General features: G+C 61.5%; 1 protein-coding gene across 4 annotated transcripts; it reads right to left on the reverse strand.

Moving 5' to 3' along the window:
* Positions 1-2,801: 2,801 nt before the first annotated feature.
* On the reverse strand, positions 2,802-26,603 carry LOC117642777 (optomotor-blind protein-like). Of its 4 annotated transcripts, none has more exons than XM_034381310.1 (7): positions 26,242-26,603; positions 10,881-10,994; positions 10,451-10,604; positions 6,145-6,368; positions 5,720-6,036; positions 5,113-5,604; positions 2,802-5,037 (listed from the first exon to the last, which is right to left on the reverse strand). In XM_034381310.1, exons 1-7 carry the CDS (start codon positions 26,592-26,594, stop codon positions 4,511-4,513), a joined length of 2,181 nt encoding a protein of 726 aa, XP_034237201.1. In that variant the 5' UTR covers positions 26,595-26,603; the 3' UTR covers positions 2,802-4,510. The 4 variants fall into 4 exon arrangements, with proteins under 4 accessions (XP_034237201.1, XP_034237200.1, XP_034237199.1 ...); XM_034381309.1 differs by having other exon boundaries at positions 5,720-6,033; positions 10,436-10,604; XM_034381308.1 differs by having other exon boundaries at positions 10,436-10,604.
* Between the last annotated feature and the right edge of the window lie 247 nt (positions 26,604-26,850).

The raw sequence follows: 26,850 nt of genomic DNA on the forward strand, positions 1-26,850 counted from the left end.
CAACTCCTCTACCCTGACCGCTCAGCCACCGAACCAGCTTGTCGGCGGCGATGTCGCAACTCCTCTTGAGCTGCCGTTCGAGAAATCTGGTCCCGAAAAAATGTTACTTTGAGCGGTCTCGAACCCGGGACCTGCTGCTTCCCACATCATGCTCTTAACCACTGAGCCACCGGGACGCCATGGCACCCGCCTTGCCTGCGCTGGTACTCAATCTTCGCTGGATATACCTCCCCAAGCAATTGGTGGCCGAAAAAATTGTGTATACTACCGGTCCCGAACCCGGGACCTGCCGCTTCCCACATCATGCTCTTAACCGCTGAGCCACCGGGACGCCATGGCACCCGCTTTGCCAGCGCTGGTACTCAATCCTCTCCGAATAAACCTCGTCCAGAAGTCGGTTGCCTCTGCCGAAAAATATGGTTATGGTACTAGTCCCGAACCCGAGACCTGCCAGTCAGGAACGCAGCACTCTAACCACTGCGCTACTTGGTTGCTACGCACAGCGCTCACCCCATCGCCGAAGTTATTATTTGTCCAGCATCAAGCAAGATGGGTGGCTATTGAAGTTTGGCGCTAGGTTAGTAGCGTGCATAGCAACGTGGTAGCGCCGTGGTTAGAGTGCTGCGTTCCTGACTGGCAGGTCTCGGGTTCGAGGCTAGTGCCATGAGCATATTTTTCGGCAGAGGCAACCGACTTCTTGACGAGGTCTATCCAGAGAGGAATAAGTACCAGCGCTGGCAAGGCGGGTGCCATGGCGTCCCGGTGGCTCAGCGGTTAAGAGCTTGATGTGGGAAGCGGCAGGTCCCGGGTTCGGGACCGGTAGTATACACAATTTTTTCGGCGACCAATTGCTTGGGGAGGTATATCCAGAGAAGATTGAGTACCAGCGCAGGCAGGGCGGGTGCCATGGCGTCTCGGTGGCTCAGCGGTTACGAGCACGTTTGTGGGAAGTGGCAGGTCCCGAGTTCGGGACCGGTAGTATACACAATTTTTTAGGCGACCAATTGCTTGGGGAGGTATATCCAGAGAAGATTGAGTACCAGCGCAGGCAAGGCGGGTGCCATGGCGTCCCGGTGGCTCAGTGGTTAAGAGCATGATGTGGGAAGCAGCAGGTCCCGGGTTCGAGACCGCTCAAAGTAACATTTTTTCGGGACCAGATTTCTCGAACGGCAGCTCAAGAGGAGTTGCGACATCGCCGCCGACAAGCTGGTTCGGTGGCTGAGCGGTCAGGGTAGAGGAGTTGACTAGACTCGGCACTCGGGGTCGCGGGTTCAAATACCCAATGTGACCCCTCTGAGGTAAGGCCTCTGAATCTGGACTCTCACTGTACCACAGAAACCGCGCGCACTTCGGGTGGGCCAGCCTAATACGAACCCACTAATCTGTCGAATTGCGCGGCAGGGAGCGTCGGATGAAGGCCCGGTTCCCATAAGAACACCGAAGCTGATCGGCGGGTCTCCTTGAGACTTTCGTATTGCCACTTTTTGCCGCCGATTTTTTCGTTTTTTTGTTGAATATTTTTATTTAATTTTTTTATTAGGTAGGCGAACTATAGGTAGGCGAAAAATGGCAATATTTTATTGAATATTTTTATTCAATATTTTTATTAGGTAGGCGAAATATAGGTAGGCGAAATAGACAGGTAGGCGAACATTTAGGTAGGAGAAATGAACAACTCCCGAATCACCGTGTGAGTGCGCACCTCCTGCGTCTGAGTGTGTCTGTGCCTGTGAGTGTGCGTGTGTGTGTGTGTGTGTGTGTGTGTGCCCAGCACTCCCTTTGGTAACACACGCGGTGGCTTATTGACACCGTACTGCACCGCCCCGACGTTGACCTCCGCCAAGCCGACCTGTGATTTGTCAACAGACAAAGTTAGAGTAAAGCAAGCATCGGCTCCTGTGCTGCAAAGGGATCTTTAAGAGCTTCTCGAAAGAGAACCCCGCGCGCTGCGCGCAGCAATGCATTAATGCGTCTTTCCCGCGGGTCGCCAAGTTTGCCAAGAAACCACATAGATGGGTGGTGGATGAGTTGCCTACCTTCCCGGCGTGGGCTGAAAATCCCGCTTTGTTGAAGGGAAAGTTATTTTGACGGGTACAACACCATCCTATTCACATTTGCAGCTTCCAGTTTTCAAAAAAACCTTCTGGCTCAATTTGTTTTTTGCAATAAAATTTTTCCGGATTTTTTTCAACTATATGGCACGTAGCTTGTGGTGCGTGCATCAGAATAAGCCAGAAGTCCGTGCCGTCTTGAAACTCTTTCGCGAATTCTATACTGTGTAAAACGGCTTTGCCGGGTTTCGTCTGCCGCGCGGCGAGGTGCCGCGACTGCGGCGGCCCAGGCGGCCCATAGGGGGCCCGCTCGGCTTGTCGGTTCGTGCACAGTGCTGCGCTCCAGCGGAGAAAAGCCGCGTCACTGGCGCCACTGTTGCTCCCCCTCTCCCTTCCCCCTCCCCGCCAAGGCTGGCCTCTCCCTTTCTCTTCCTCACCTCTCTCCCGTCCACATCCTCCCCCTCTTCCCCCCCCCCCTTCCCCCTTCCCCTCAAGCGTTCACGAGGGCTTCTCTTCGAGCCTGTCTCCTCTTCTTCCTGTCCTCTCAGCCCCAGTTCTTCGATTTTACTTCTGGTCGCACATACAGTACTGCGATCTTTTCTGCACTTTTATCCCTTCTTTCTTTTCAAGCTGGAGCAACTGCTCAGTTGTTTTCATACATGAAAACGAGATGATACTCGTCATAGATATTCATCAGTTTGGTGTTTGAAGGGTGCGTAAAGGGAAGTTGAATTAATGAAATGCATGGTCGACAATCACTGTTTAGAATTGGTTTAATCAGTGTTTTGATATGAATGTTCTATTTTACTAACATGGGAACTCTACTATCACAGACATATTGCACAAATCATCTACATTCACGACAGATGAGACACGGATGTTTCAGCAGCAACCAGACACGGAGGCGCAACGTCCATCTCTTTATATAATATATACTTTCAAATATATATTGTCTCCTTACTCTCTCAAAACCATTATTGCTTAGAATTTGAAATGAAACAAACAAAACAACTGAAGGAAATTGGGAACAAAAACACCCAAAAAAGACCAAGGAGCATCAGACAATAAAGCTTTCAAAAAGAAAAAAAATAGGTTGCTTTTTTCTTATAAGATACAAGTAATAACGCGTTCTCTTTGAGCCACTCTAGCAAGAAAATGACAAGTTTCTCAGTTGAAATTGAAACACTAACTGTCTCAGGAGTTACAATTAAAATTATTACAAATACAGCACGGCCATGAGATAATGAATGTAAGTTCCAAATACCGTCAGAGGCCTATCACTAAGTCCTGAGAAAGGCGCGCATCTTATACAAATGTCAAGCAGTCAGGTGCGGTACATTGAAACCATAAAACGTTCTGACAATCAATAAATTAGGGCATATTGAGGGCAGCGCACTCTTATGGAGCCTCGAACTTCAACAATATGAGGGACGAAATATTGATGCAACATCTCAATCCACACACAAACACACACACGTCGCCACAGGTAATGTAAAATACAGAAAGCAGTTTAGTGCGTACATTAACAGCGATAAAAATTCATTTCCCCAGGTACTAAGACCAAAGGGGCGTTCTTTTTTTTCTTTTTCAAAACTTGAAATTCACTTCTTAGTCTTTTTGAGGTCTTTTTTTTCCTTCTACAAGGAGGCGCCCTCCTTGAAGGACAGCCGCAAAAAGGTAACAGTAGCATCCACATGCTGGAGCAGGCCGCGGCGGCAAGAGAATCACAGGCAGTGCTGTTAGGGGTCGTCTACGAATTACGTAACGCTATCTGTCTCTGTCGCAGTCACTGACAGTCCATGAGTAGCGACAAAGACACAAAATGGCGTTACGTAATGTGTGGACGACACCTAGGCGCCGCAGAGGGCCGCGGCGAGCCGGCTCCAGTGGAGGAGTCCAAGTAAAACTCTCTTGACATCATCTTCTACCTCAAAGTCACTCACTTCACAGGGAGGCCTTCTCTCTCCGTCTCTGAGACTTTGTACTCAGGCCAGGTGGGAAAGTCACTTCTCTAACGATTGAGCGATATAGATCCTGTTGAGCTCTATGCGACGCAACCATACAGAGAGAGCTTTTAGTTTCTAATTACTATGCAGCTACGCGACTTAGTCAGAAAGAAGAATAAGTTGAGAGGTAAAAGGACTATATCGTTTCAATACAGTTTACTTTTGTAACTGGAAAACTCTACTTGAACAAATAAGATCAAACAGACAAATCTTTACAAGTAAAGAAAAAACAGCGAGGCTTTTCCCCTAACATAAGGGAAAAGACACGCTTTTCTCCGATAAGGACAATAATAATTAGGTAGACTCGGACAAGAGAATATTTACATGAGATTCATAAATAATATCATAAATTACATAAGCTACAACATTTTTTTGTGCTTGATGTGTGTGTCTTATTATGAGAAAAACTTAATATTTTTACACATTATACATTGACATAACATTTACACGGGACTAGGTCGCGAAGGGGCTGCCCGCGTTGCCGGCGAGCTCCCCGTTCCTCTTGCTCGACTCCTGTTGCTGCTGCTGGAGCCCGTTCAGCATCTTCTCGATGCTCTTGAGCTCCACCGAGGCGGACGTCGCCGACGTCGAGCTGGGCGACGACACCTGGAGGGGAAGGGGTGGTGAGGCGCCGGCCGCCGGCGGGGGTGGTGACTGCTTACTCCTGCTGGTGGGGGGCGGTGCGGGGAGGTCGCGCGACGCGGGCCTCTTGGGGGGCAGCGACGGCGACACCTGCGGCGGCGACCTGCTTGGCGGCGACCCGCACGCACTCAGGCTGCTGTTGTGCGAGCCGGGGGTGACGGTCTCGAACGCGGAGCCGGTGGGGGACTCGGCGCCGACGGAGACGCCGCCGTGGAAGGAGCCCGGGGCGCTGCCCGACGGACTAGTGACGGGCGGCGGCACGGGGAGCTGGTACGGCGAGAACCGGTGGTTGCCGCTGGCCAGCGCGGCGGCCGCCTTGAGCTGGTGCTGGAGCGCTCCTGCACACAAAGAAGGGCTCGTTAGCGCCGGGCTCGGTGATTGAAAAACAGTGCACTGGCCGCCTCGCCACTTACCTCCAGGCTGGCCGAGGTGGGGGTAGTGGCCGAAGTGCTGCGCCGCCATGGCGAGCTGCGCGTTGAACAGCAGCCCGGGGTTCATGCCGGAGGCACCGAGGCCCGCGCCCGCGCCCTGGAACAGGGACAGCGGCGACGGCGTCTGGAAGGCGGCGGCCGCGCCCTGGTACAGGCCGGGCGGGTACAGGTAGGGGAAGAGGTGCGGGGGCGGCTGGATCGGAGGCCCCATCGACATGCGGGGCGTCGGGTTGCTGGCGTCCAGCCCCGCCAGGCCGCCCGCCTCGCCGCCGGGCTTGTCCGGCGACCGGGCAATGGGCTGGAACGCCGTGGCGCGCTCGCCCGGCTCGCTCTCGCAGTGCGACTCGGCCGACGACTCGCTGCCGTCGCGGTCGCTGTCGCCGTCCTCGCCGTGCTTGCTGTCGTACATGTGGTGCTTCTGCGCGAGGGCGATCTGGTCGATCCGGACGCGCATGGCCTCCTCCACGACGGACTCTGTAAACAACGGGGAGGGTTAGGTCGTCCATCCGTCATATAACACGGCGTTAAACGGTCGTTGTCAGGGCGTGAATACATCAGCCCTCAGCCGAGCCAGACAATCAATTCTCACCTGAGTGGGGATGCCCGGGGAACGGCCTGTGGGCGAACGAGTACCCCAGGAGGTTGTCGGGCGCGCCGCAGCCCACCACGTCCACGTTCATCTTCTCGTCGTCGTCCTGGCCCGACCTGGACTCGTGGTGCCGCGCCGGGGGGCTGGCGCCGAGGGCGCCGGGCCTCGACGACGTGGACCCCGTCGACGGCGTGTACGGCGCGGCGCCGCTGCCGGGGTGCGAGGACGCCGATGACTCTGGCCGGGACGGCGTCGACGACGACTTGTGGTCGTCTGAGGAGGACGTCTGCCTCTGCGCCGCCAGCATCGCCTGCCTACTCGAAGGAGAGGGAGAGAGGTTATTGTAGAGGGTGCCGGACCATCTTTACACAAGAAAAATGAGTGATTTCATTAGTGAATTCGGGCATCGCGAATTTATTACTTACTTCTTCTCTCTCTTGCCGGCGCCTGTATCCCGGAAGCCCTTGGCGAACGGGTTGTTGTCGATCTTGAGCTGGGTGATCTTCTCGTTCTGGTACGCCGTGACCGCCACGAAGGCCGTCTCCTCGAACACGTACGTCCTGAACAGCTTGTAGGCGAGCGCGCTCACGTCGCTGCCCCGCACCAGGTGGAACCTCGGCTGGTACTTGTGCATCGAGTTGAGGATCGTCTGTAACACAAGCGAGGAAGACTGGTTAGAGTGGTGCCGATGCCTCCCCTGCCCTCTGTTTTTGCCATGTGTGGGGTGCTTGGTCATACAAGACGCGCGGTACGGCGGATCGGGTCGGGAGGGTCGTCGGGGCACGCCGGGGTCGACCGCAGCATCGCGCAGCAGAGGACCATCCGTGTGGGATTGGTCATTTCTTGGGACCCCCGCGGGGCGCCGTATAACACCGAATAACCCGCTGAGGATGAGCGCGAGAAGAAGCGGACGAGACAAAAAAGTAAACGAAATAAAAAGAGAGAGACGTTGGGTCCCGACGGGTGTCCCAGAGTCCCAGGCAGCGGGGTCCTTTTCTTTATTCTTTGTCATTTAGATTCAGAAGCTTGTTTCCCGGGCGCGGCAAAGCACGGGCACGTCATCGCCTACTCGCACAGTCACACCTCGTCCCGGTCCAGGAGAGGACACGAAAAAAAACAAGAAGCGGTACAGTATTTGAACCCGCGGCACGGATCACGCCCAGATTGTCACCCGATTTGAACCTCCCGCACAAAGCCGCCTCGCCGCGCCTCGTCAACAAGGAGGAGGAGATGATCCGTCCACGCCGCGCGGCCTAGCGACGCCGGGGACGGTCCAGGACTCGGTCCAGGAGGCCCTGCAGCAGGTCGTAAAGACCAAGCCCCGGTCCAGCCCGGGCCTTAGGCCAGCCTGGGCCACAGGAACAAAGGCGTGAAGCGTTACACGGGAATCATTTTATTCAAAGCAGGCCGGGCGCCCTGGTCCCTTTGTCGGGGAGGTGTGAAATTGAGGCAGCGGGTCGCCGATAGGGCAGCCCACATTCCTGGTGTCGCGTCGCCGCCGCCGCCATGAGCCCCCCGAAGTACGCCCCGTGCGCCACGGCCGGCCACGGCCCCCAGGCAGACGGCGGCCGCGGCGGCGCCAGGGATGAGAAATGGCCGCGCGTAAACTGACAGCAAGAGAGAAAGAAGACGATGAGGGACGATGCAACATGGTTGCGAACTGCATCGCTTGCTCGTTTTTGCCTCCGTTTCATACACGCCTTTTCATAGTGTGCCTTCTCGTTCCCACAAGCGCGAGCGCGCGCCACGCCGAGCTGGCGGGCAGTAACAGGGCGGGGCGGGGCGGGGCCGCAGTGGCGGTGCGGTCGACGCACCTGCGGGTCAACCGCTCGCGCGGTGCTGGTGCGGTGCTGGTGCGGTGCTGGTGCGGTGCTGGCGCTGCGACGGGCAATACTCCGAGAGACAACCCGAGTGGCGCCAGCACTGCCCCGAGCCCTGCCCGCTTGCCCGGCCGCCCAACGCCACACAAAATGAGCAATTACCTCTCTCGTCTGCTTCTTCTGCTTCGGACAGAAAAGTTTGACGAGGTCATTAGAGTGTCGTCGCCACTGTGCGTGCGCGGCGTGCGCGGCGTGCGCTGCGTGCCTACCCGCCAGCCTGCCGTCGGCGCCACACATAGACACACGTGGCGGCCGTGCCCCGCCTCGCCCAGGGCCGAACCTTAGGCCGAACGGCCGAACCTTCACGTCATCGCGCGGTCGCCTCGGCCCCGACCACCCCGTCGAGCGCCCCGCGGGTGGCAGCGGCGCCAGAGACCCGCTCGCCGGAGGTGTGGCCGCCATAACTTGATCGGGTTTCGCGGCCGGGGTTCGTGACCCCTCGCCACGCCACGGCTACGCCACTGCCCGGCCGGCGCGCCGCTGCTAATGAGAGCAGGGCTAGCTGCATTCCATTCCACACGCCAATGGGTCGACCCTCCGACCCGCCGGGGACGGCCGGGGACGGCCGGGGCCCTGCTGATAAGTTTTCAATTTGGTTTTCGTTTCATAAGGTGCAACACCGAGGCCTGGGCTGCGGCCCGAAGACGACCGAGGTCGAGGCTCCAAGGGCCAGGGGCGCCAGCACCGCGCCAGCACCGCGCCAGCGCTCCCCAGGGCGCCGCCCCGCCCCGCCCCGCCGGACGGCTTGGCTGGGCTGGGCAGGGCAGGCGCTGTGGGCAGGCAGGCGCCACGCCGGGATCCTCCTTAAATAACAATTATTACGAGCTGACAACAAGACTTTCTGCTCTCCGTTCCTCTCCCTGTTTGTTCAGTCGCGCTCTCTCTCGGTGCGCGCTGTGCTGGTGTGCGCGGCACGGCGCGGCGCGTAAGGCCCCTCCCCCCTCTATCTCCCAGACATCGTATACGTCCGTCATATCTCGTGGCGGGGCCGGGGGGCCGGGCGGGGTGCAGGGGGCCGTCCCGGGGCCACGAGGACGCCGAGGACGCCCACCTCGAAGCACGGCATGGGGCGACTGGGGCGTCGTCGAATGCGGGCGGCGGGCTTAGGGGCGGCCCCTCCGCCCCGCGCCGTACCGCCCCCAGCCGCCCCCCGACGGCGAGGCGTGGCGACACCCTGCTCTCATAGCTGTCGCTGGAGAATGCTGGAGGAATGGCAGCAGAAACGCCGCGAAATTCTGGAGCGTGGCGCGGCGCGGCGGGGCGGGGTGGGGTGGTGCGGCACGGTGGGATGCAGCGGGGCTCATACAGCACACCTGTGCCGCACACGCATACACGGCGCCCCGACATGACGCCTCGCATCTCTTATCAGGCGTCAAGAGATTTATGGAAATGGTAAACTTTCTCTCCTCAAACAGGTGGCGGCGGGGCGGGGATGTCGTGATCACAACACATGTAGCAGCAGGTGCTCCGGCCCGACCGCCACACGCCCTTTCGCGCGCAAAGTCGCCGGTTCGAATACTGGCGCCGCGCGCGCTGTAAACGTTTTTCCCCTTGACTTGGTCGTGCGGCCCTGCCCCGGGGATGGTATCTTCGTCGGGAAGGTGCCGCGGTCGTCGGGGGCCTCGGCCTGCCTCGGCCTGCCTCGGCTCCAGATGGGCAGCCTCGGATAAGGAGCCGCCGGAGCGTGCAGCGCCGTGCAGCGTCTTACAAATCGACGCCACATAACCTGTTCCCGCCCAGCCCTGCCGCCCTGCCGCCCTGCCCTGCGGTAAAATAATCCGCCGTGCGCCGTGGCTGGCCGTGGCCGTGCGTAGCTCCCAACAATCGACACTTTTTATTATTTTCCCCCTCCCCCGCCCACGCCCGCCGCCCTCTCGCCTCTCACCTGCCCCTCTTCTTTGCTTTCATTTTTCCCGATGACGGCGCGAGATCAAATTGCACAATGATCACGTTTCTGGTGTACGAAATGCACAGTGTCCCCTCGCATATTCCTGCGGCCGTGCGGCCCCTGCGGCGTCGACGGGAAGCTCAGCCACTTCTTTCCCCTTTTTTGGCGCTTATGTTTTGTTTTGACGCGGTTCACTGAGCTTCTTCCCGGCCACGCCGTCCACGCCGGCCACGCCGACCACGCCGGCCACCTTCCAGGAGGAAGAGCCGGGCAGGGGGCAGGCAGACATCCAAGCCTCGAGCAAGCCCTCGTCCAGACCGCCAGCGCGCCGCCGGGGAGGTAGGCCGCCCTGCCGCCTCTCTCGGCCAGCTTCGGACGCAGCAGGCCAACAGTTACGGTGTGGCGCCGAGACTTGGCCAACAAGGCGGCCAGGTAGGGCAGTGTCGCCGGCGTCCTGGCGGGGCAGGGCAGGGCACGGCCGTCCTGGCGGCGCCAGTGGAGTGCGTCTCCGTCACTAAGCCGGCGGCGAGGGTGCGAGCGAGCGAGAGAGAACGGGCGACTTACAACTAAGGCGGCGAGACCATTTTCGCGCCGCTTCTGGATGAGGATAAGTTGCGGGACCACCGGCATGCCATGTTGCTGTTGTTGTTGGTTTTGTTTTTTAGTTTTCCCTTAGTTAGCTTAGTGGTTATTCGCATTGCGTACACTGTCAGGGACTTGGTAAATTTACATTGAGTTCTGCTCGGCGAATGAGTTGATCGATCAGATCCTTTTGTAAAAGTTTTGAGGTATTTTAGATGTAGTTTTACACTACCAGGCCAAAAATTATTTAAATATTTTGACAATTTTTTTTAGAATTGATCCGAAGGGGTTATGCCGACCGGCGTATAACTTTACGGCCCTCCCCGACAGTGGTCGCGCCGCGAGGTATGGAATTTGGATACTTACAACCCCGGTACTTACAAATCCGTGCTTATCGGAGATGTTGTTGGTGAGCTTGAGCTTGTGGAAGCTGACGAGCTTCTGCATCCAGGTCTCCCCGGAGCACGGCGAGTCCGGGTGGATGTACATGCGTTTGGGCATCTCCGGGTCCGCCTTGCCCGCCACCAGCCACCGGCTGCAGAAACAAACGAAAAGAACTACCGGTGAGTTGGCTGTCGTGCCGTGCCGCGCCGTGCCGCGCCGTGCCGCAGCGGGGCGGCGGGCGCCACCGTCGAATGCCGGGATGGATTGCTTCCTCCGGCCGATTGACCGGGCTCCACTCACCACTGTCCAGTCGGCCGACCCGCAATTAGAATGAAATTGAAACGCGATGCGATGCTATCAGTTTCGCTAACGCGGCCCAAAAAATGGGAATTAATGCACGCCGAATAGTAGCGACTCCAAGACTCACCTGTTGTGGAACTTGTAGCGGTAGTCATCCTTGGCCACGATGTCCAGCAGCAGGATGTATTTCGACTTGGGATCCAGGCCGGTCAGCCTGAACTTCATTTGCGGGAAAATTTGCCTGCAACAACGGAAAAGGAACATGTATTAAATTCAGCGCCCAGGGCGTTTTACTACAAGGTTTGCTCCGCCGGCGCCAGGCGGCGCGTTGCGCGCCGGGGCGCCGAGAGGGGGGACGGCTCCGGTTTTAGTAACGAGATGAAAAGTGTAAAAGCACACAGGGACTAAAGGCCCCGCTGACGCTAGCTGACGCACACGGGGAAATTGATCGATGTCTTGTAGGCACACTTCGCAGGCCGCTACCAGCGCTTCAGGCCGCACGCTTCGCGCTTCGCGATGCCAGCGCCGTGGCGGCGGCGGCGGCAACCACTCGCTTTGCACGCTTCGCTGTGTGAAAACGCGATGCGGCCGTGCCGAGCCGAGCAGCCGGCCGGCGCTTCCTTCCCACGACATTGGCCTCCGCAGGGCACTGCCAGGCACTGCAGGGAGGAGAAGGGGAGGGCGGAGCGCGCGACTAGCGCCCGGCCGGCTTGGCGGCTTGCTTGGCGTAGCTGGGCGTGTCGCGGCGAGAACACGTGTAGTATTGTCTGACGCGCGGAGCACCGCGGAGCAGCGCGAGATAGAGGGCCGCGGAATGCAGTGCGGCCGCTCTGTCTCTCTCGCACCCCTGCGGCACGCCGGGCACGCCCCGCGAGTGCGAGAGAGAGGGACACGCCGCGCGTGCTAGGAGCCACTTCTGGCACCACACGATGGACGCCGCCAGATACTACACCGTGGCCGTCGTTGTCACTGCCGCGCCCCAACACCCCCGTCCGGCAACGGGCGTGGCGGGCCCTGGGACGCGCCGCGCCGGCAGCCAGGGCGCCGTCGTCGCCGAGCCGCTCGCCCCGCTGCACACAATCTGCACGGCGAGGCGGGCGAGGCGGGCGAAGCGCGGCCTGGGTGATAATACCCGGGATTACGGTGGCCTCCCGGGCACGGCAGGGCGCGCCAGCCAGCGCCAGCCGGCACACTGATTCCGCGAGAGTCGTTCTCGTCGCCGTGTCTCTCTCGCACCCGCACACGACGCCCCGTGAGTGCGAGAGAGACAGAGCGACGAAAACGGCCCTCGGAATCAGCCTGCTGCCAGACATTACAGGGTAAACAGTTGTCGCCGCGCACCGCGGCGCTCTCGTTGCACATAAACTGCCCTTCTTGAGGTGAGTGCACGTCGGGGAGCGCCGCGCCGCGCCAGGCTGCTTCGAGTTAATTGCTCTGTTAAGCAGTGCAAAACTGCTACCTTGGGGCGCAAGGCTCAACCAAAGCCCTTCGGAATCGCTTTCCGCCTTCCTCCGCAGAGCACACTCGTGTTTTGCGCGAAAAACATAACCGGCGGCGCTGGCATGCGGCCAGCTTATTCGAACCGGCCGGAAGGGGCAGCCGCCATGGGCCGTCATGTGAGTGCGACAGAGACGGGCTGCCCACCCAGCCGAAAAGGAAGGGACGAAAACGGGCGTGATACGACGCGGACGCATCCAGGAAGCGGGGGGGGGGCATAGCCGGCATGGCGTCGCACCGCGTCGCACAGTGGACGATGTAGTACACGAAGCCCCTCGCGCGCTGGCGCCTCTCGGAGGGACGCCACCGAGGCCCGCTGCCCGCCGGCGCCGCGCCCCGTACAACCCCGCCACCGCACACTGCCCCGCAGAGAGGCCGAATTTTGAGGTGCCGCGCCGTTTTGGGGCCCAGGACGTGTGAATGAAGGGGGCGAGGTTGGTTCTCAGGCCGCCAAAGCAGGCAGGCAGCCGCGGCGGGGACAGCGCCGTTCTTATTAGGACTGGACACACAACTGCACTCACACACCGACACACTCACACACTGGCAGACACACAGAGTCACGACACCTCATCATCGTACGAGGGGCAGGCGGACGGACAGACAGACAAGGGTCGTTGGTGACGCGGTGGCGAGCAAGGTGAGGCGTCTCTTTCAGAGGGACGCCACACGCGACGCCGCTCTCACACACTCTCACACAGACAGGCGGCTGCGCCCGCTGGTTAGCTCTACAAGCAGACCTTGCAAAAAGTCGAGGCCCGCTGCCGCTTTTCGCGTTTCACCGGGACTCTACACCGCAGGGCCGCTGGCTGGCTGCTGGCTGGCCGCTGGTTGCCGCTGGGCCGCTGTCGCCAGCGCCCAGCTGAAGCCAGGTAACTGGAGCGCCAGCTAAGCCCGTTCGGTCGGGAGGTTCGGTGGCGGCGACGAAGCTCTTGCCCGACACCTGCCACTCGGCCCGCCGCCCCGCCACGCCAGTGCCATGCCTGCTCCGCTTGGCTGGCGAGAGCGCGGCCAGGGCGCCCCTACTCCTAGGCTTTATTCGTTTTAATTTTATTGTAATTTTATAATTTGACCATTCTTATTCTTTCTTTGTGACTGCGCAGCGGCGGCCGCGTCGCCCCCTGGTCTCGTGTGTCGGTGTGTGTGTGCGTGTGACGGGTCCGGCCTGACCATATTACACACACAGCTGTGAGCGCGCGCACACACACACACACACACACACCACTGAATCAATTAACATCTTCACGGGGCGAGACACCCAGACACGCACACGGATTCTACGAGGAAGCGGCGGCCAGTGTCGAAAAGTCCAACACCAAAGAGTGGTCATAACTAACTCATCCGTATCGGCCCTGGACCTTCCCTTCCACCCTTCCGACTGATTCCACATCCGCACGTTGAGGTGGTCGCTCTGTCTCTCTCGCACCCACCGGCCGTCCGGCACAGGTGCGAGAGAGACAGAGGGAATCCGTTCCGCCGTGGCGGTAGGCAGCCATGCTTGCAGCCGGGCGGCCCGGCTATTCGGGCCGGCCAGTCAAGGCGGTCATGAGCCGGGGCCAAGCTCGCTGCATAAAACCATTAGGAGCCGGCCGGGAGGACGCAAGAGAGGGAGGAGAGAGGGGGGACGCCATGGGTGGGAGGGCACGGCACAAGCACAAACAAGGATTATAAACATTCGCTGATCTCTCTCCGACTCTCCGCTCCAGCTTCCCTGCGCCAAGGTGTGTTTGGTCAGGCGCGGCGGCGCGGCGGCGCGGCCCCCTCCTCGTCCCCCTGGTCCTGCTGCACGGCGTGGACCTCCTAGGCGGCCGGCGCGCGGCCCCTCGCCCTCCAGCAGTGCATCACTGTAAACGCTGTTCGACCACGGTGTCGGGGCTCATGAAGGAGACGCTAGGCTTGGTGCGCCGCCCCCGCAGACGGGGTAGCCTCCCGCGGGAGCGCTCTCGGCGCCGCCGGGTCAAAGGGTTAAGCACTTCCCGAGGGAGCAGGGCGATGCGAGCAGGATGAGATTGGTGTGGGAGGCGGCGGAGGCGGCGGTCGCAGCCCGGCCGACTGGCCCGCCTGATTCACGATAAATTAGAGCCGGCCCGACGGACAGCGACGGGCAGGTGCAAAAGGCCACGAGGGAACGAAAAACAAAAGCGGTTCACGTGATGATATTTATGTTTATTTGACACATGTGCGCCTCCTAAACGGACCGGCCGCCACTCTGTATGATAGAGACACCAAACCGCGCTCGCACACACACGCACACACACACGCACACCCTCGGGTGGCCCACACCTCCACGCGGAGAGGGCAGTTTGCTGAAACCTATAATTTCTTCCAGGAAGCAACACACACATCCAGAGGCGATATAACTAAACAAAACCATATAATGACTGCAGGGTGAGACTACACCGTGAAAAAGGATTGCTTGGCGCCGGACGCGTCGAGGACGCCGTCGTCGGGAGGACGCCGTCGATGCTCGCGTGCCTGCCCTACTTCGCCACGGCCGCGGTGCGCGCCGAGGGCTTGGTCGCGGCGCCAGGAGGCTGAGGCCTATCCAAACAAGGCGGACTGGCTATCTATCACATTATCCCCATTCAACACCTTTTTGTTTCTACCTGGCTCACGCCCTTCAGGCTCACGCCTCCGGCCCGTAATTATCATACCGAGGAGGGTACGCGGGTAATAGGGGGCCGGCCGTGGGGCCGTGGGGCCCCGAGGGGGTCGCGTCCGAGGCAGCAAAAATTCATTTTCGATGACAAACCACGAGCGGGAGGCGGCGACGGCGGTTTCGAACGCAGCCGGCGTCCCCGTCGAGACCGCAAGAAATTTGGGTGTTCCTGCGCGGGGCGTGGTGGGGCGTGGCGGGGTGGAGGAGTGGGGTGGGGCGGGGCGCCTGGGGCAGCTTCACGCGCTGCTTATCTTTGTTTGGCCAAGCAGCGATACCCCCGCCTCAGTTCACGCCTTCCACCATCGCAGTGCACGGCCCCGGGGCCGCGCCACGCCGCGCCACACCGCGCCACGCCACGCCACGCCCTACCAGGCTGACTTACGATCGGACAAAAAGGGCGAAATCGGCCCGGAGAAAAGGAGGAAGAAAGGAAGGCTTCTAATCTCCATCCAAACCGGACCGGAGCCCGTCTAGTGAATGGAGGCGAGCATGGGCATGGGCAGGGGCATGGGCAGGGGCAGGGGCATGCCCGGGCAGGAGGATGAGTCTCGATCCGCTGCGAGATTAAGAGGGGCAGCCCAAGGTGCCGTGCCGTGGCACTGCCGTGGCACTGCCGTGGCACTGCCGGATCACACAGAAAGACGCCAAGGACGCCTTGACGCCCGCGAAGCCGCCAAGTCACAGCGAAGCACTGCAAAGTCTACCTATTGCAACACCGCAATTAAGCCCGCCTGGTGTTTATGTCTTTGTTTTACTGCCCGGACCCCCCGCGGAGTAATGAAGAAACTAGCCAGCTCGATTATACCCCGTTCTAATCACACACACAAGCACACACGCACTCGAGGCGTGGACAAGTCCTGCGGGTAAATACCTGGTGTTAACAACGAGGTGTGTACTTTTTTCGTCTTTTTCTTTTTCCCGTCATTTTTGTCTGAGCCACATTGGGGCGCCCCGGCAGCGCGCGGGCGGCCCGGCCAGCAACATGCAACGCGCATACATTTGGCCCCCGACGACTCCCAAAAGCCGAAACACAGTGGGAAACGCAGCGAATAATGCATATTCCGGGTCGGATTTGCTGTTGTTGTTGTTGTTCTCTGTTTTCGTTGGCGAGTACTATCGCTGCAGGCGCCACTTGACTACGGCAATAAAGGTACGAGAGCGGCTCCGCAACGTCGCTGCCCGAAGGCCGAAGCCTGCCCGAGACGGCCGAAGTCTGCCGAAGTCTGCCGAAGTCGGCCGAAGTCGGCCGAAGACAGCAGAGGACCGCACGTTAAACTTGGAGGAAAAGGCTCCGGCCGCTACACTATCCCAGATGCGACCGGTTTATGGCTTCATTAGCCTCGCCCCCCACATCGTTAGGAGGCAGGGCGCGGGCAGGGCTCGCGACACAACGCCCTGCAGCGCAGCGCCCCGGCCGGGAGTCGAACCCACGCCGCGATAATTTCCGACGCGGCGGGCCGATCGTGCAGGAGCCGGGCGAAATAATGAGGAATCGCCGATCGAGGCCACGGGGGCCCCGGCCTGGCCGCCCTGCCCGGCCCGGCCCGGCTCGCTCGTCCTTTTCCTGCAAATAAAATAATAAACGATTCCCGATGCGAAGCGCCGAGCTCCGCAGAGCGAGCAGCGACTGAGCAGCTCCTGGCCGATCACGCTCTGCCCCCCCCCCCTCTCTCTCTCTCTCTCTCTCTCTCTCTCTCTCTCTCTCTCTGGGGTCACGTCGGGCAGGCGAGATCTCGAGAGGCGGCGTCGTGGTGGGTGGTGGTGCCAACCTAACGATGTTAGGCGCCAACAGGGATGCCAACCCAATCACACGGAACGAGGAATTCGGGGCGAAATTGATTGATGTGTGGCACCACCGGGGGGTGTTATTAGCAGTGCTATTGGTACCGAGGCACGCTCTAGTTTGTACACTGCGTCTGTCCGAGCGTGTGTGTGTAATCTAGTCTCGGCCGGGCCATGAATGGGTGCTTGGGATGAATGAGTGCCCGGACGGGTGGGTACCTCCCACCGGCCGAGTACCCGCAGCCGATGACTTCATCGCCCTCCCCGCCCCGCGGCTGCTCACCGGCTTTTTCCAAGGTTCGAACCCCGGCCGGGCCGACTCTTTTTTGTTTCGGCCGCCTTTTTTAGCCTTATTGAGTCGCGCACGCCGAACGGGGCGTGTGCTGCACGCACGCACGCGCGGCGCAGCGATTACGCCGCCGCGTTGTTTTTAGCAATTACGACCGTGTTTTACAGACGCACAGACCGGCCGGCCGGCAGGGCACCGGCAGGGCAGCGGCAGGGCGGATAGATTTCTGCCTCTCCCCGATTACGGCGAGGGGGCCAAACAGGTGACTCGCGCAGCGCCGAGGCAGCGCGGCCCCAAATCTCCATTTTATGACTAAATCGAAGCACGGCGCCGCCAGGCCTGGCCAAGCCGCGGCGGCGCGGCCTTGTCGAAGGGCGGGGCGGGGCGGGGCTTGCGGTCATTTTCGGGAAGGCGGAGAACGCGGAACGGGCGGTGCCTCCCCCGGCGCCAGCGCGGCCAGCGCGGCCAGCGCGGCCAGCGCGGCCAGCGGCAGGGCAGTCCCACCGATATAATAATAAAACCAACAAGTCAAAAAGTCGTTCTGTTTCGAAGCGGGCGGGTCGGGCCGTTTGAATGAAGCAAGGCTTTATGCCGTTTTGACCCAGTTTCTTAGCCGTTTGCGGCCACTTAGGGCCTACCTTTCGGTCGCAGAGATTCGTTCCAGAAATGTGTAAAAAGAGGACAACCGCCGAAGGAGGTGTCGATTTTCGGTCCAGTCAGTCAAATGCACGGTCTGCGGCTATCCAGAAAATCATCCCCCCTCCCCCTTCCCCCGACCAGCCTCCTCTGCCCGCCAGGGGGCCGTCAAGGCGTGGCGGGGCGGGGCGGGGCGCGGAGGACGACGGCCGGCAGGGCCAGGTGATCGCGTGTCTTGCGTGTGTCAGTATGGTGTGTGTGTGCGCGCGCCGGGCTACCAGCGCCAGGCTAGCAGGGCTAGCAGCGCCAAAGGGTTGCGTGATCGAAACCGAGCCCGTCTCTCCATCGGCGTGCCAGGCGTGCCCACCGACGCAGCGACGACCGCCGCTCAGCGCCGCGACTAGGAGCCACAGTTGGTATCACCGGGCGGCACACAAAAGCCGTCACGTGTGATACCCAGCTGCTGGTACACCTGTCTGCGGTTTCGACTCGACGTCGACGCCGCGGCGGCGGGGGTGGCCGGCCGCCCGCAGCGCAGCCAGCGCAGCAGCGCCAACGGAAACCTTTTTCGTGCTGTTTTCAATGAGTTTCGCTCGCTCCAGGTGAAAGTGCGTTCAAGCGCGACGCAAACGAGTGTGTGTGTGTGTGTGTGAGTGAGTGTGTGTGTGAGCGTGTGTGAGTGCGCGCGTTGGAGATCGCCCGCTGGAGCCGGCAGCGCTGTGTGGCGGTGCTGGCGCCGTCGGGTGTCGTGGTCTGGAAGTCTGAAACCTGACCAATACGAGGCCCTTCCTTTTCTTCCCACAGCGCCGCCAGCGCGCCACGGCGTGCACGGCGGTAGCAGTGGCCGGGCCGGCCGGCCGGGTGGCGGCGGCGACGGCGAGAGACGGGCGAGAGGCGAGGAGGAGCGCCGCTTTGCCGCTGGAACTGGTTGCCAGTTTGGCTCCTCGTTATTGTCTTTCGGACTGACTTGAAGGCCGCGCTGCTCCCTGCGTCTGAACTGGCCGCTGCCGTGCCCGCCGCGCCGTGCCGCCCGTCGAGACGACGCCGAGACGAGGCTCTGTCCTCGCGGCGCGTTGGGCACTTTAGCACGTCCAGGGCGTCATCAGGCCGTTGATTGACGAGTCTCGCGAGTCTCTAGCCCGCCCTAAACCGTTGCCACGCCGACGGCGCCGACGGCTGCCGCCCGATGGCGGCGATTGCGCGGTGGCGACACACATCGGTGCAGGATGTGGCGTTATCTCGCGCAAGACGAAGACGGCAGTGAAGCACGTCGGGGCGGCCCCCAGGCCCGGCCAGCCCGCCAACGGCCGCCGCGTCTGTCAAAACACGGCCGCTAATTTTCGGTTTCCGAAAATCGTAAAACTCTCGACGGCGGCCTGCTTTTCCGCCGCGGGGTCTACCTCCCGCATGGCGGGCCGGGCGGGCCGCCGCCATGGTTCCGGGGGCGCTCTGCGCCGCTCTGCGTGCCCCACCTGCTGGCCGCCCTGCAGGCCACTATCACCTCATCGCCCCCTCGCGCGTTGCCGCGTTGCCGTCGCCGCCCCGGAGCGGCGCGCCCCGCCCAGGCTTTATCGCTGATAAGGACAACGAGGCCCTCGGCGAGGCCCTCGCGAGGCACCGCAGTGCTCGTCGGCGCCCCCACCGAAAGTTAACGAGACGCACGCACACACTGGCAGGACTCACACACACACATACGCGCGAGCACTGACAGACACACAGTGGCATACAGGACATGAGCCCCGTCCCGTTTGAGCCCCGATGGTCTGAGCCCCGACCTGAGTCCCAACCTGAGCCCGGGTTGAGCCCCGACTTGAGCCCCGACCCAAGCCCCAATTTTCAGAGCCCGGATTGAGCCCCGTCCTGAGCCCCTTTTGAGCCCCGTTTGAGCCCCATTTGAGCCCCATTTGAGCCCCGCGACCTAAAATCACGCATTTTTGCATGATTTATTGCCACGGGGCTGAAGTGGGGCTCAAATGGGGCTCAAACGGGGCTCAAACGGGGCTCAGGTCGGGGCTCAATCCGGGCTCTGAAAATTGGGGCTTGGGTCGGGGCTCAAGTCGGGGCTCAACCCGGGCTCAGGTTGGGACTCAGGTCGGGGCTCAGACCATCGGGGCTCAAACGGGACGGGGCTCATGTCCTGTATGCCCACACAGTGACACTCGCAGAGGCGACAATTAGCAGTAATCTAGCAGCACGTGCCGTCGCACAAGGTACGACGCGTGACAACAGACGCCTTTCGTGTGTGTGTGTGTGTGTGTGTGTGTGTGTTGGCGGCTCGTCACACGTACGTGTGACTGTGTGTGCGTGGTGTGACGCCGAGTTGACACCGCAAAGATGGGCACAATAACACTGGGGCATTCTACTGCTGCTGCCGCGCGAGGAATCTAACCGCCGTTTGCGCAAGGCCGTCTGGCTGAAGGCTGGCTAAAGGCTCGAAAAAGAAAATCCCGCGCGTCGAGTGCCCCTCATCAAATTTGGCGCGCCGCGGGAGGGAGCGAGCTTCCGGCTTCGAAACGAAAGCGAGCCAAACGTGCGGGTGAGAACTGTACACCTCTCTGTCTCTCTCGCACCCAATGGGGCGTCAGGCACAGGTGCGAGAGAGACAGAGCGACGCGCTGTTCGGCATAGGGCGGGCCTGGGAGGGGTGGGCTGGCGTTGGCGCGGTGCGTTCAAACGCCGTCTCTAACACTCCTTCTCTCTCCCCCCTCCCCCTCGAACGGGGCACTGAATCTGATAGCGCGGTGCCACCGCCATGGCAGCTGTTTGTTTTCGACGCGTGTTCCTATGGGAAGCAATGGGAAGGGGGCGGGGCGTTTCTTCTTCGTTACAATAGTATGCGCGACAGGCTCGCTACATACGTACACTCACTTTAAAACCGTAATGACTGCCATTTTTTTCGCATGTGTGTGCGTCTGTGTGAGTGTGTTGCATGCATAAAGCGTCTTGCTCATCCGCATTTGCGGCGCGAGGCGGCGCGCCGACCGGCGGTGGCAACTAGATAAATATGCTCATGCTTACATAGCACCACGCACACAGGCACCGACACACACACACACTTTCTCGATGCACCGGATATTAATTTGCCGCGTACACTTTACAGTCTGAGCCGAGCGACCAGGCCAAGAAGTGGCGCTATAAGGAGTGCGCGCGGCGAGGCGGGGAAGGGGCGGGGGGCTCATAAAGGGGCGTCTGGACGGCGTCGACGGCGTCCTAGCGGAGCGCCGCCAGCACCGCGGAGCCGAGTGTGGCGAGTGCGCCGCAGCCGGCAGCACCTGCCCGCCGACTCGCCGACGGCCCTCTCTCTCTCTCTCTCTCTCTCTCTCTCTCTCTCTCTCTCTCTCTCTCTCTCTCTCTCTCTCTCTCTCTCTCTCTCTCTCTCTCTGCCGCGTTCGGCGTGCACCGCGATGCAGCAGGCCATTTTGTTGTTTTCCAAGATGGCGTGACTGATGGCCAGCTAGGCGGCCGCCATTTTGAACACCACCTCGCGGCGTGCTGGCCGTGCCGGTGCAGGCCGTAATTGAGAGCGTGGCGGGGCGTGGCGGCGACGCGGCGGTGACGCCGGGGACGACTTCCTGTGCGCCGCGGCCGGCACAGCGTTTGGACCCGGGCCCCGGCAGCCCCCGGCAGCCCCCGGCAGCCCAGGGCGTCGACGTGGCACCCGTCACTTGTTGACTCCATCACGCTGGGCGTCGCGACGGCCGACGCTCTCATTGCCCTGGGAGGTCGTCGACGCCGCCGCCGCCACCACCACGATGACGCCCGCCACCACCACGATGACGCCCGCCACCACCACCGGCGAGTTTCAAATTCCGTGGGCACGCGACCGATTATCGGAAACAAATACCGGCCGATTTCCGGGGGCGCCCGTTGACCGCCCGACGCGCGTGCGGCGCGTGCAGTAGGATGCATGTCGCCTGGCGCACCGCGGCCACCATGGCAAATAATGCAGCCATTGGTTATTCCAGCGATGACCGCTATCAGCCGATAAGATTATCGAGCTTTTTTTTCCTATCGCCTGCCGCACTCCTGGAAATGTGTGTGTGTGTGTGTGCAATTACAAGGTCGTAACGTGCGAGGCCCGGTCCCACTAGTACTGGTCGGACTAGCTCTCAGCGCACGCACACACACACACGCGCACACACACACAGACACACACACACACACACACACTCGGCAGCGGCAGGCTAAGACGACCGACGCCTTTTCCATTCATTTTCCCCACGGCTTGCCTTGCCGCCTCGCACCGCCTCGCCATGCTAGAGAGCGCCACGGAGCGTGTCCGCGCCGGAATATTTAATTTTCAAGCGTGTTGGCCCGGACCACCCGGCCTAAGGAGCGCCGCTCACGGAAATTTGTTCCGTTTCGACGCGAGGGGAATGGAATACGGAAACAGCGCGAGAAAAGCGTATACGGGGAGTCCGTATAGGAACGCGCCGCACCGTCTAAAAAAAGCCACTGTTTTTCATTCACTCCCTTTTCGTCTCGGGCGGCGCGCCGCGGCGATTCGAAATCGTAATTAGCGCGCTGCTGCTTGAGAAACCCTCGCGAGGTGGAGCACGGCACTTGTCTTTTGTTTTGCTGATTTGTTTCTTGTCGATCGGCCGAGGAAGGCGCAAGCCAAACGCACACACACTCTCGCTCACGCACGCACAGCCTTTGAAACAGACGGTCGCCAAGCAAGCCGCGCTAGCCGGGCGCACGGTCCCACTTCCTCAAGGCGCTTTGTCTCGAGCTTTGCCCTTTCCGCCACCGTAAGTGGCCGACCCGGAAAAGGGGAAAGGGAGGGGGGGGGGCAGCACGGCGTTTATGAGAGCGAGTTGATATACGGCGTGGGGAGGCGCTCGCAAGGTGGGGCTCGTTTTATAGACACGAAGATGCACGAAAACAAAACACACATGGCGCTAACTTCAACCTACCCCGTTACCCCCCGCGCGAGGACAGCCGATTACCCCTCCCCCCTCACACAGAGAAACAATCTCCCCGGACGGCAGCTCACCTCAGAAAATGATTATTACACTCTGGTTTTGCGTGGCCGGGCCAGGCCGGGCGGCCAGCGTGGTTCCTCCGCCGGCCGCCAGAGGTCGCCTCGCCTGGCCATCGGCCTGATTCGCGCTGATTGCGTTTTTGAATCGTCTGGACTCTGCGATCAAGCAGGGGGCCTACAGTCCGGCCCACGCCCAAACGGCTTTTGTGGTATTGGCTGCGGCCGAGTGCGTGAGCGAGAGACTGTGCGAGCGAGAGCGCGCTCTGTGTGAGTTGTCTCACCCATTAGACCACCGCCGATCGGGGCAGCGCGGCGCAGCGCGCAGCCAGCCAATATGGCCGCGACGAAAATGGAACCGCACGATCTGGAGTGGGCTGGAGGAAGATGGAGACGAGGCCCTCGAGTCGGCCGCGGCTATCTGCTACTTGAGTCAAGGATGCGCCGCGGCCGCCCTGCCGCTGTTTTCGCGCCAAAAGTGCTTTCGGTTTGAGTGGTTGTTGTCGTTTTTTGCCAATGGCCGCCTTTGTTTGGTTAAGCGAGGCGTTTAGCGAGTCTGCCTGCCCTTTGGGCCTTTGGAGAGCCTTTGGCGAGACTTCGGTGCCTCGGGCGTCGTAACTGAGACGGCGCCGGGCTGGGGCGCGGGCCGCTCGGCGGGCCGCTCGGCGGGCCGCTCGGCGGGGCGCAGGTGCACCGGCTGGCGAAACACACCTGTGATTGCGTTTAAGTGAAACAAGAAGATTGCCCCGGCGGCTGTTTGCGCAGCCAGGCGGACGGCCGGGCGGACGGCCGGGCAGCGGGATGGGCGGGCAGACAGCCTCCTTGACAGCGCGAGGCGCGAGGGTGACGCTGGAGAGGCGAGCCACTTGAGTCCAGACTGCAGCCACTGCAGCGCGGCGACGCGGCAGCGCGGCCTCGGGGCACGACGGTCCGAAACGCGCCCCGGTCGGCCAGCCAGGCCGCCAGCCAGACCGCCAGGCGGCCAGCCAAGCAGCCAGCCAGGCGTCGGCAGGGCGGGGTGGGGTCACCTACGCGTTAATCCGCCGCCGCGACAACAAGCTCGCCGTGGGGGTGCCGGGGCCGTGTGGCCGTGTGGCCGCGCGGGGGGTGCGAGTTTAATGGCGTCAGCACGGCGTCGGCGGCGTCAGCAGGGCCGCAATGCGGGTCTGGCGGGGCTGGCAGGCTCGCGGGGAGGGCGCGGCCTGGCGACTGTTGTGCCGCCGAGGATTAGCGCCGCGAGCAGGCCATCCAGGCCGTCGACACCGAGCAGGCCGAGCAAGCCGAGAGGCAGCGTGTGTGTGCAAATTGATACCGATAATCAATTCGGAGCGAGGCCGCCCGAGGGTCCCCGGCGTTCTCGGTGCAGCGGCCGGGACGCGGCCGGGACGGTAGCCCAACCGACACGTCCGAGGCCGTTCATTACCTGGAGATTGAGGAGCCTGGAAGGGAGAGGGGGAGCGGGCTGCATCTGCGGGTGGAGTGTGTATGGCGGTGGCCATACAAAGGCAGCCATGAGGCGGTGGAAGGGGGACTCATTGTCCATGAGTTATGTGTGGCGGGCGGAGTGCAGGGCAGCCCCACGGGCAGCCCCTCTCGGCGTATGACAGCACGGCCGTGTAAATGGGTAGGCCATCCCGATCCGCCGCGTCCGCCGCCACATTTGCCTCGTCTTGTTTCGCTCATATTTTTGCACCGTTGATTACGCACATTATTTTTGCCCCGCGTTTATCACGTCCGAATAATACTACCGCGCCTTCGATCATTTTCCCCCGCGTGATTTACGGTGGAGGGGACCGCGACGACCCGACACCCTGCCCGTCGACGCGCCGACGACGACGCGGCGGGCAGCGGCAGCGTCTCGCCGGCGAATCAAGAATCAAGTGTCCATTGAGCGCGACGGCGGGACTGGGGGACCGGGGGACCGGGGCGGGGGAAGGGGTTGGGGAGGGCGGCCATCACGACGGCAAGCAAGGCAAGGCAAGGTAGTCACGGCGGAAACCGGGGGTCGCGGCAGAACGGTCCCACCCCCTCGCTTCGTTACGTCCAATTTTCCGGCGGCGTCAGCAGAGAGAGAAAGAGAGAGGGTGGGGGCAGATGCAATGCAAAACGCCCCTCGTGAAAAGTGGTACCGCTTGTCGCAACTCGTTTTTTCCACGTTTTTTTTATTTCGCAAAAGGACGTTATGGCCACCACGGATGGCTGTGATGGGCGGATCTCAATGTGCGTGAATGAACTGTTTCTCCACTCTTCTTTCGCGTCCGTCAGCACGGTCAGCACGTTCGTCCGGTTCTGATTTGGTTGTCGGGCCGACCGGCCGACCCGGGACGCCCGTCCACGCCGACCGCGCTCCAGCAACGCGCATGATTGGTCGGCCCCGGCAGCCCCTCCAGCCAGCACGCGGAGCCCACTGGCGTGTGTTGTTCCCTCATCCAACACACTGTCGATCAACATCCGCACGGCTCGACCCGCGCGCCAAAACGTCCGTCCGTCCGTCCGTCTGATTGTCTGCTTGTGTGAAAATGGTATAAGCAGAAAACGAGGCGCGCGAAAAATACCATAATGGCATGTATAGACCGCGGTCGGCGCTCTTTGTGTTATTTTTCGCCTCAAAGAGGGGTAATGTAAAGCAAATGCGCTGGCTGGCGTGCGAGACGAGGGGCATCGCGTGTGGCGGCGCGGCGGCGCAGCGGCGCGGCGTGTCGCCCAAGGACGCCTTGGGGGTGCCACACCGAACACCCGTTTAGCTGCCACTGGACTCCAGAAAGGGGGCCGCCCGCACTTATTTGGGCGAACAACGGCGGCGTTGGCGTCGCGGGGGCGGCGCGGGGGGCGGGGCGGGGCGTCGCCGTGTTCCGCGTGCGACGCGCTCTCTCGGATCGATGGCCTCCGCGAGAGCGCTGTAGAGCGTCACACACACACACAGAGACACAGAGACACTTACACGCCCACGCGAGCGCACGGCGCACACGGTATCGTGGCGGTGCCGGAGCATCGACGTATTGCGTTGGTGGCGCGGCGCGGCCCAGGCAATGGAGGCAATCGATACGCATAGAGGAAAAGGGGTGACCTGCTTCGCCTGCTTCGCCTGCTTCGATGAGGTGTGCGCTATACGTGCGGCGAGGCGGCGGCGCACGAGGAATCACGCACACACTCACGCGGCACACACACACACACACACACACACAGTGCGTACTCGCAGCCACACACATAGGCCAGACACAGACACCAGGACCAGGCGCGCTAATTATCATCCCGTTAATCACTGCCGCACAGTGTACAGTGTAGACAGGTTCCAAAACTTTTGCGCGCAAAGCAATATTTTTAGAACGGTGCGCGGCGGCGCCGCAGTGAACCGCATGCATGGCGCCGTGCCCCCGTTGCTTTCTGGGCCCTGGGCTGGGCTGGGCTGGGCTGCCCTGCCTGCCATGCCTGCCATGGGCTTGTCGGCTGCCTTCGCGCGCCTCGGCGTCCCGTCTCAAGCAGGCTTTTTAATGGCCCGCGGGGCTCGGCTCGGCACGGCACGGCACTGCGGCGCTGCTTTCGAATGCACGAAATCCACGACGAGAACCAGGAAGGGGCGCGGTGGCCTTCCGGTACACCATCCATTCATTCACGCGATGAGAAGTTTGGCCTAGAAAGAGACTCACCGGCCGCTCTTCGTGATGACCATCTCGGTGCCCAGCTTGTGGAACTTGTCCCACAGGTCCTTGCTCTCCAGGGTGACCTTGGGGTCGTCCACGACGCCGTCGTCCTCCATGGGGATGGGCCTCATGGGCCGGGGCACCATGGCGGGGTGGTGGCCGTGGTAGTGCGCGGCGATGGCCGCGGCCAGCACCACGTCCTCGGCCAGCGGGTACGGGTGTCCGTGGCCGAGGCCCGGCGGCAGGCCCGGCGGCGGCGCGTTGTGCGGGGCGTGCGCCGACGGCATCCTGGGCAGGAAGGGGAAGCACTGCGGCGCCGAGTTGGCGGCCAGCGCCGCCAGGAAGTTGTAGGGCGGCATGCCCGGCGGGGTGTGGCCGGGGGCTCCGGGGACGCCAGGGCTCGGCCGGCCGGCGAGCGGCGACAGCGGCTGCAACGCGCCCGAGGGCACGGGGGAGGTTTGCGGCGACGAGAGCTGCGTCTCGTAGCCGGGCCGCCCGTTGACGGCGTCCCGGTCGCGGCCGCTGTGCTCCGAGCCGGCCGAGTCCGCCCCCGGTGGCGTGGTGCTGGGCGCCGTCAGCAACGAGCTCACGCTGAAAAGAGAAAAACTTTTGGTT

Source organism: Thrips palmi, unplaced genomic scaffold (genome assembly GCF_012932325.1).
Source record: "Thrips palmi isolate BJ-2018 unplaced genomic scaffold, TpBJ-2018v1 HiC_scaffold_16, whole genome shotgun sequence".
Lineage (NCBI taxonomy): Eukaryota > Metazoa > Arthropoda > Insecta > Thysanoptera > Thripidae > Thrips > Thrips palmi.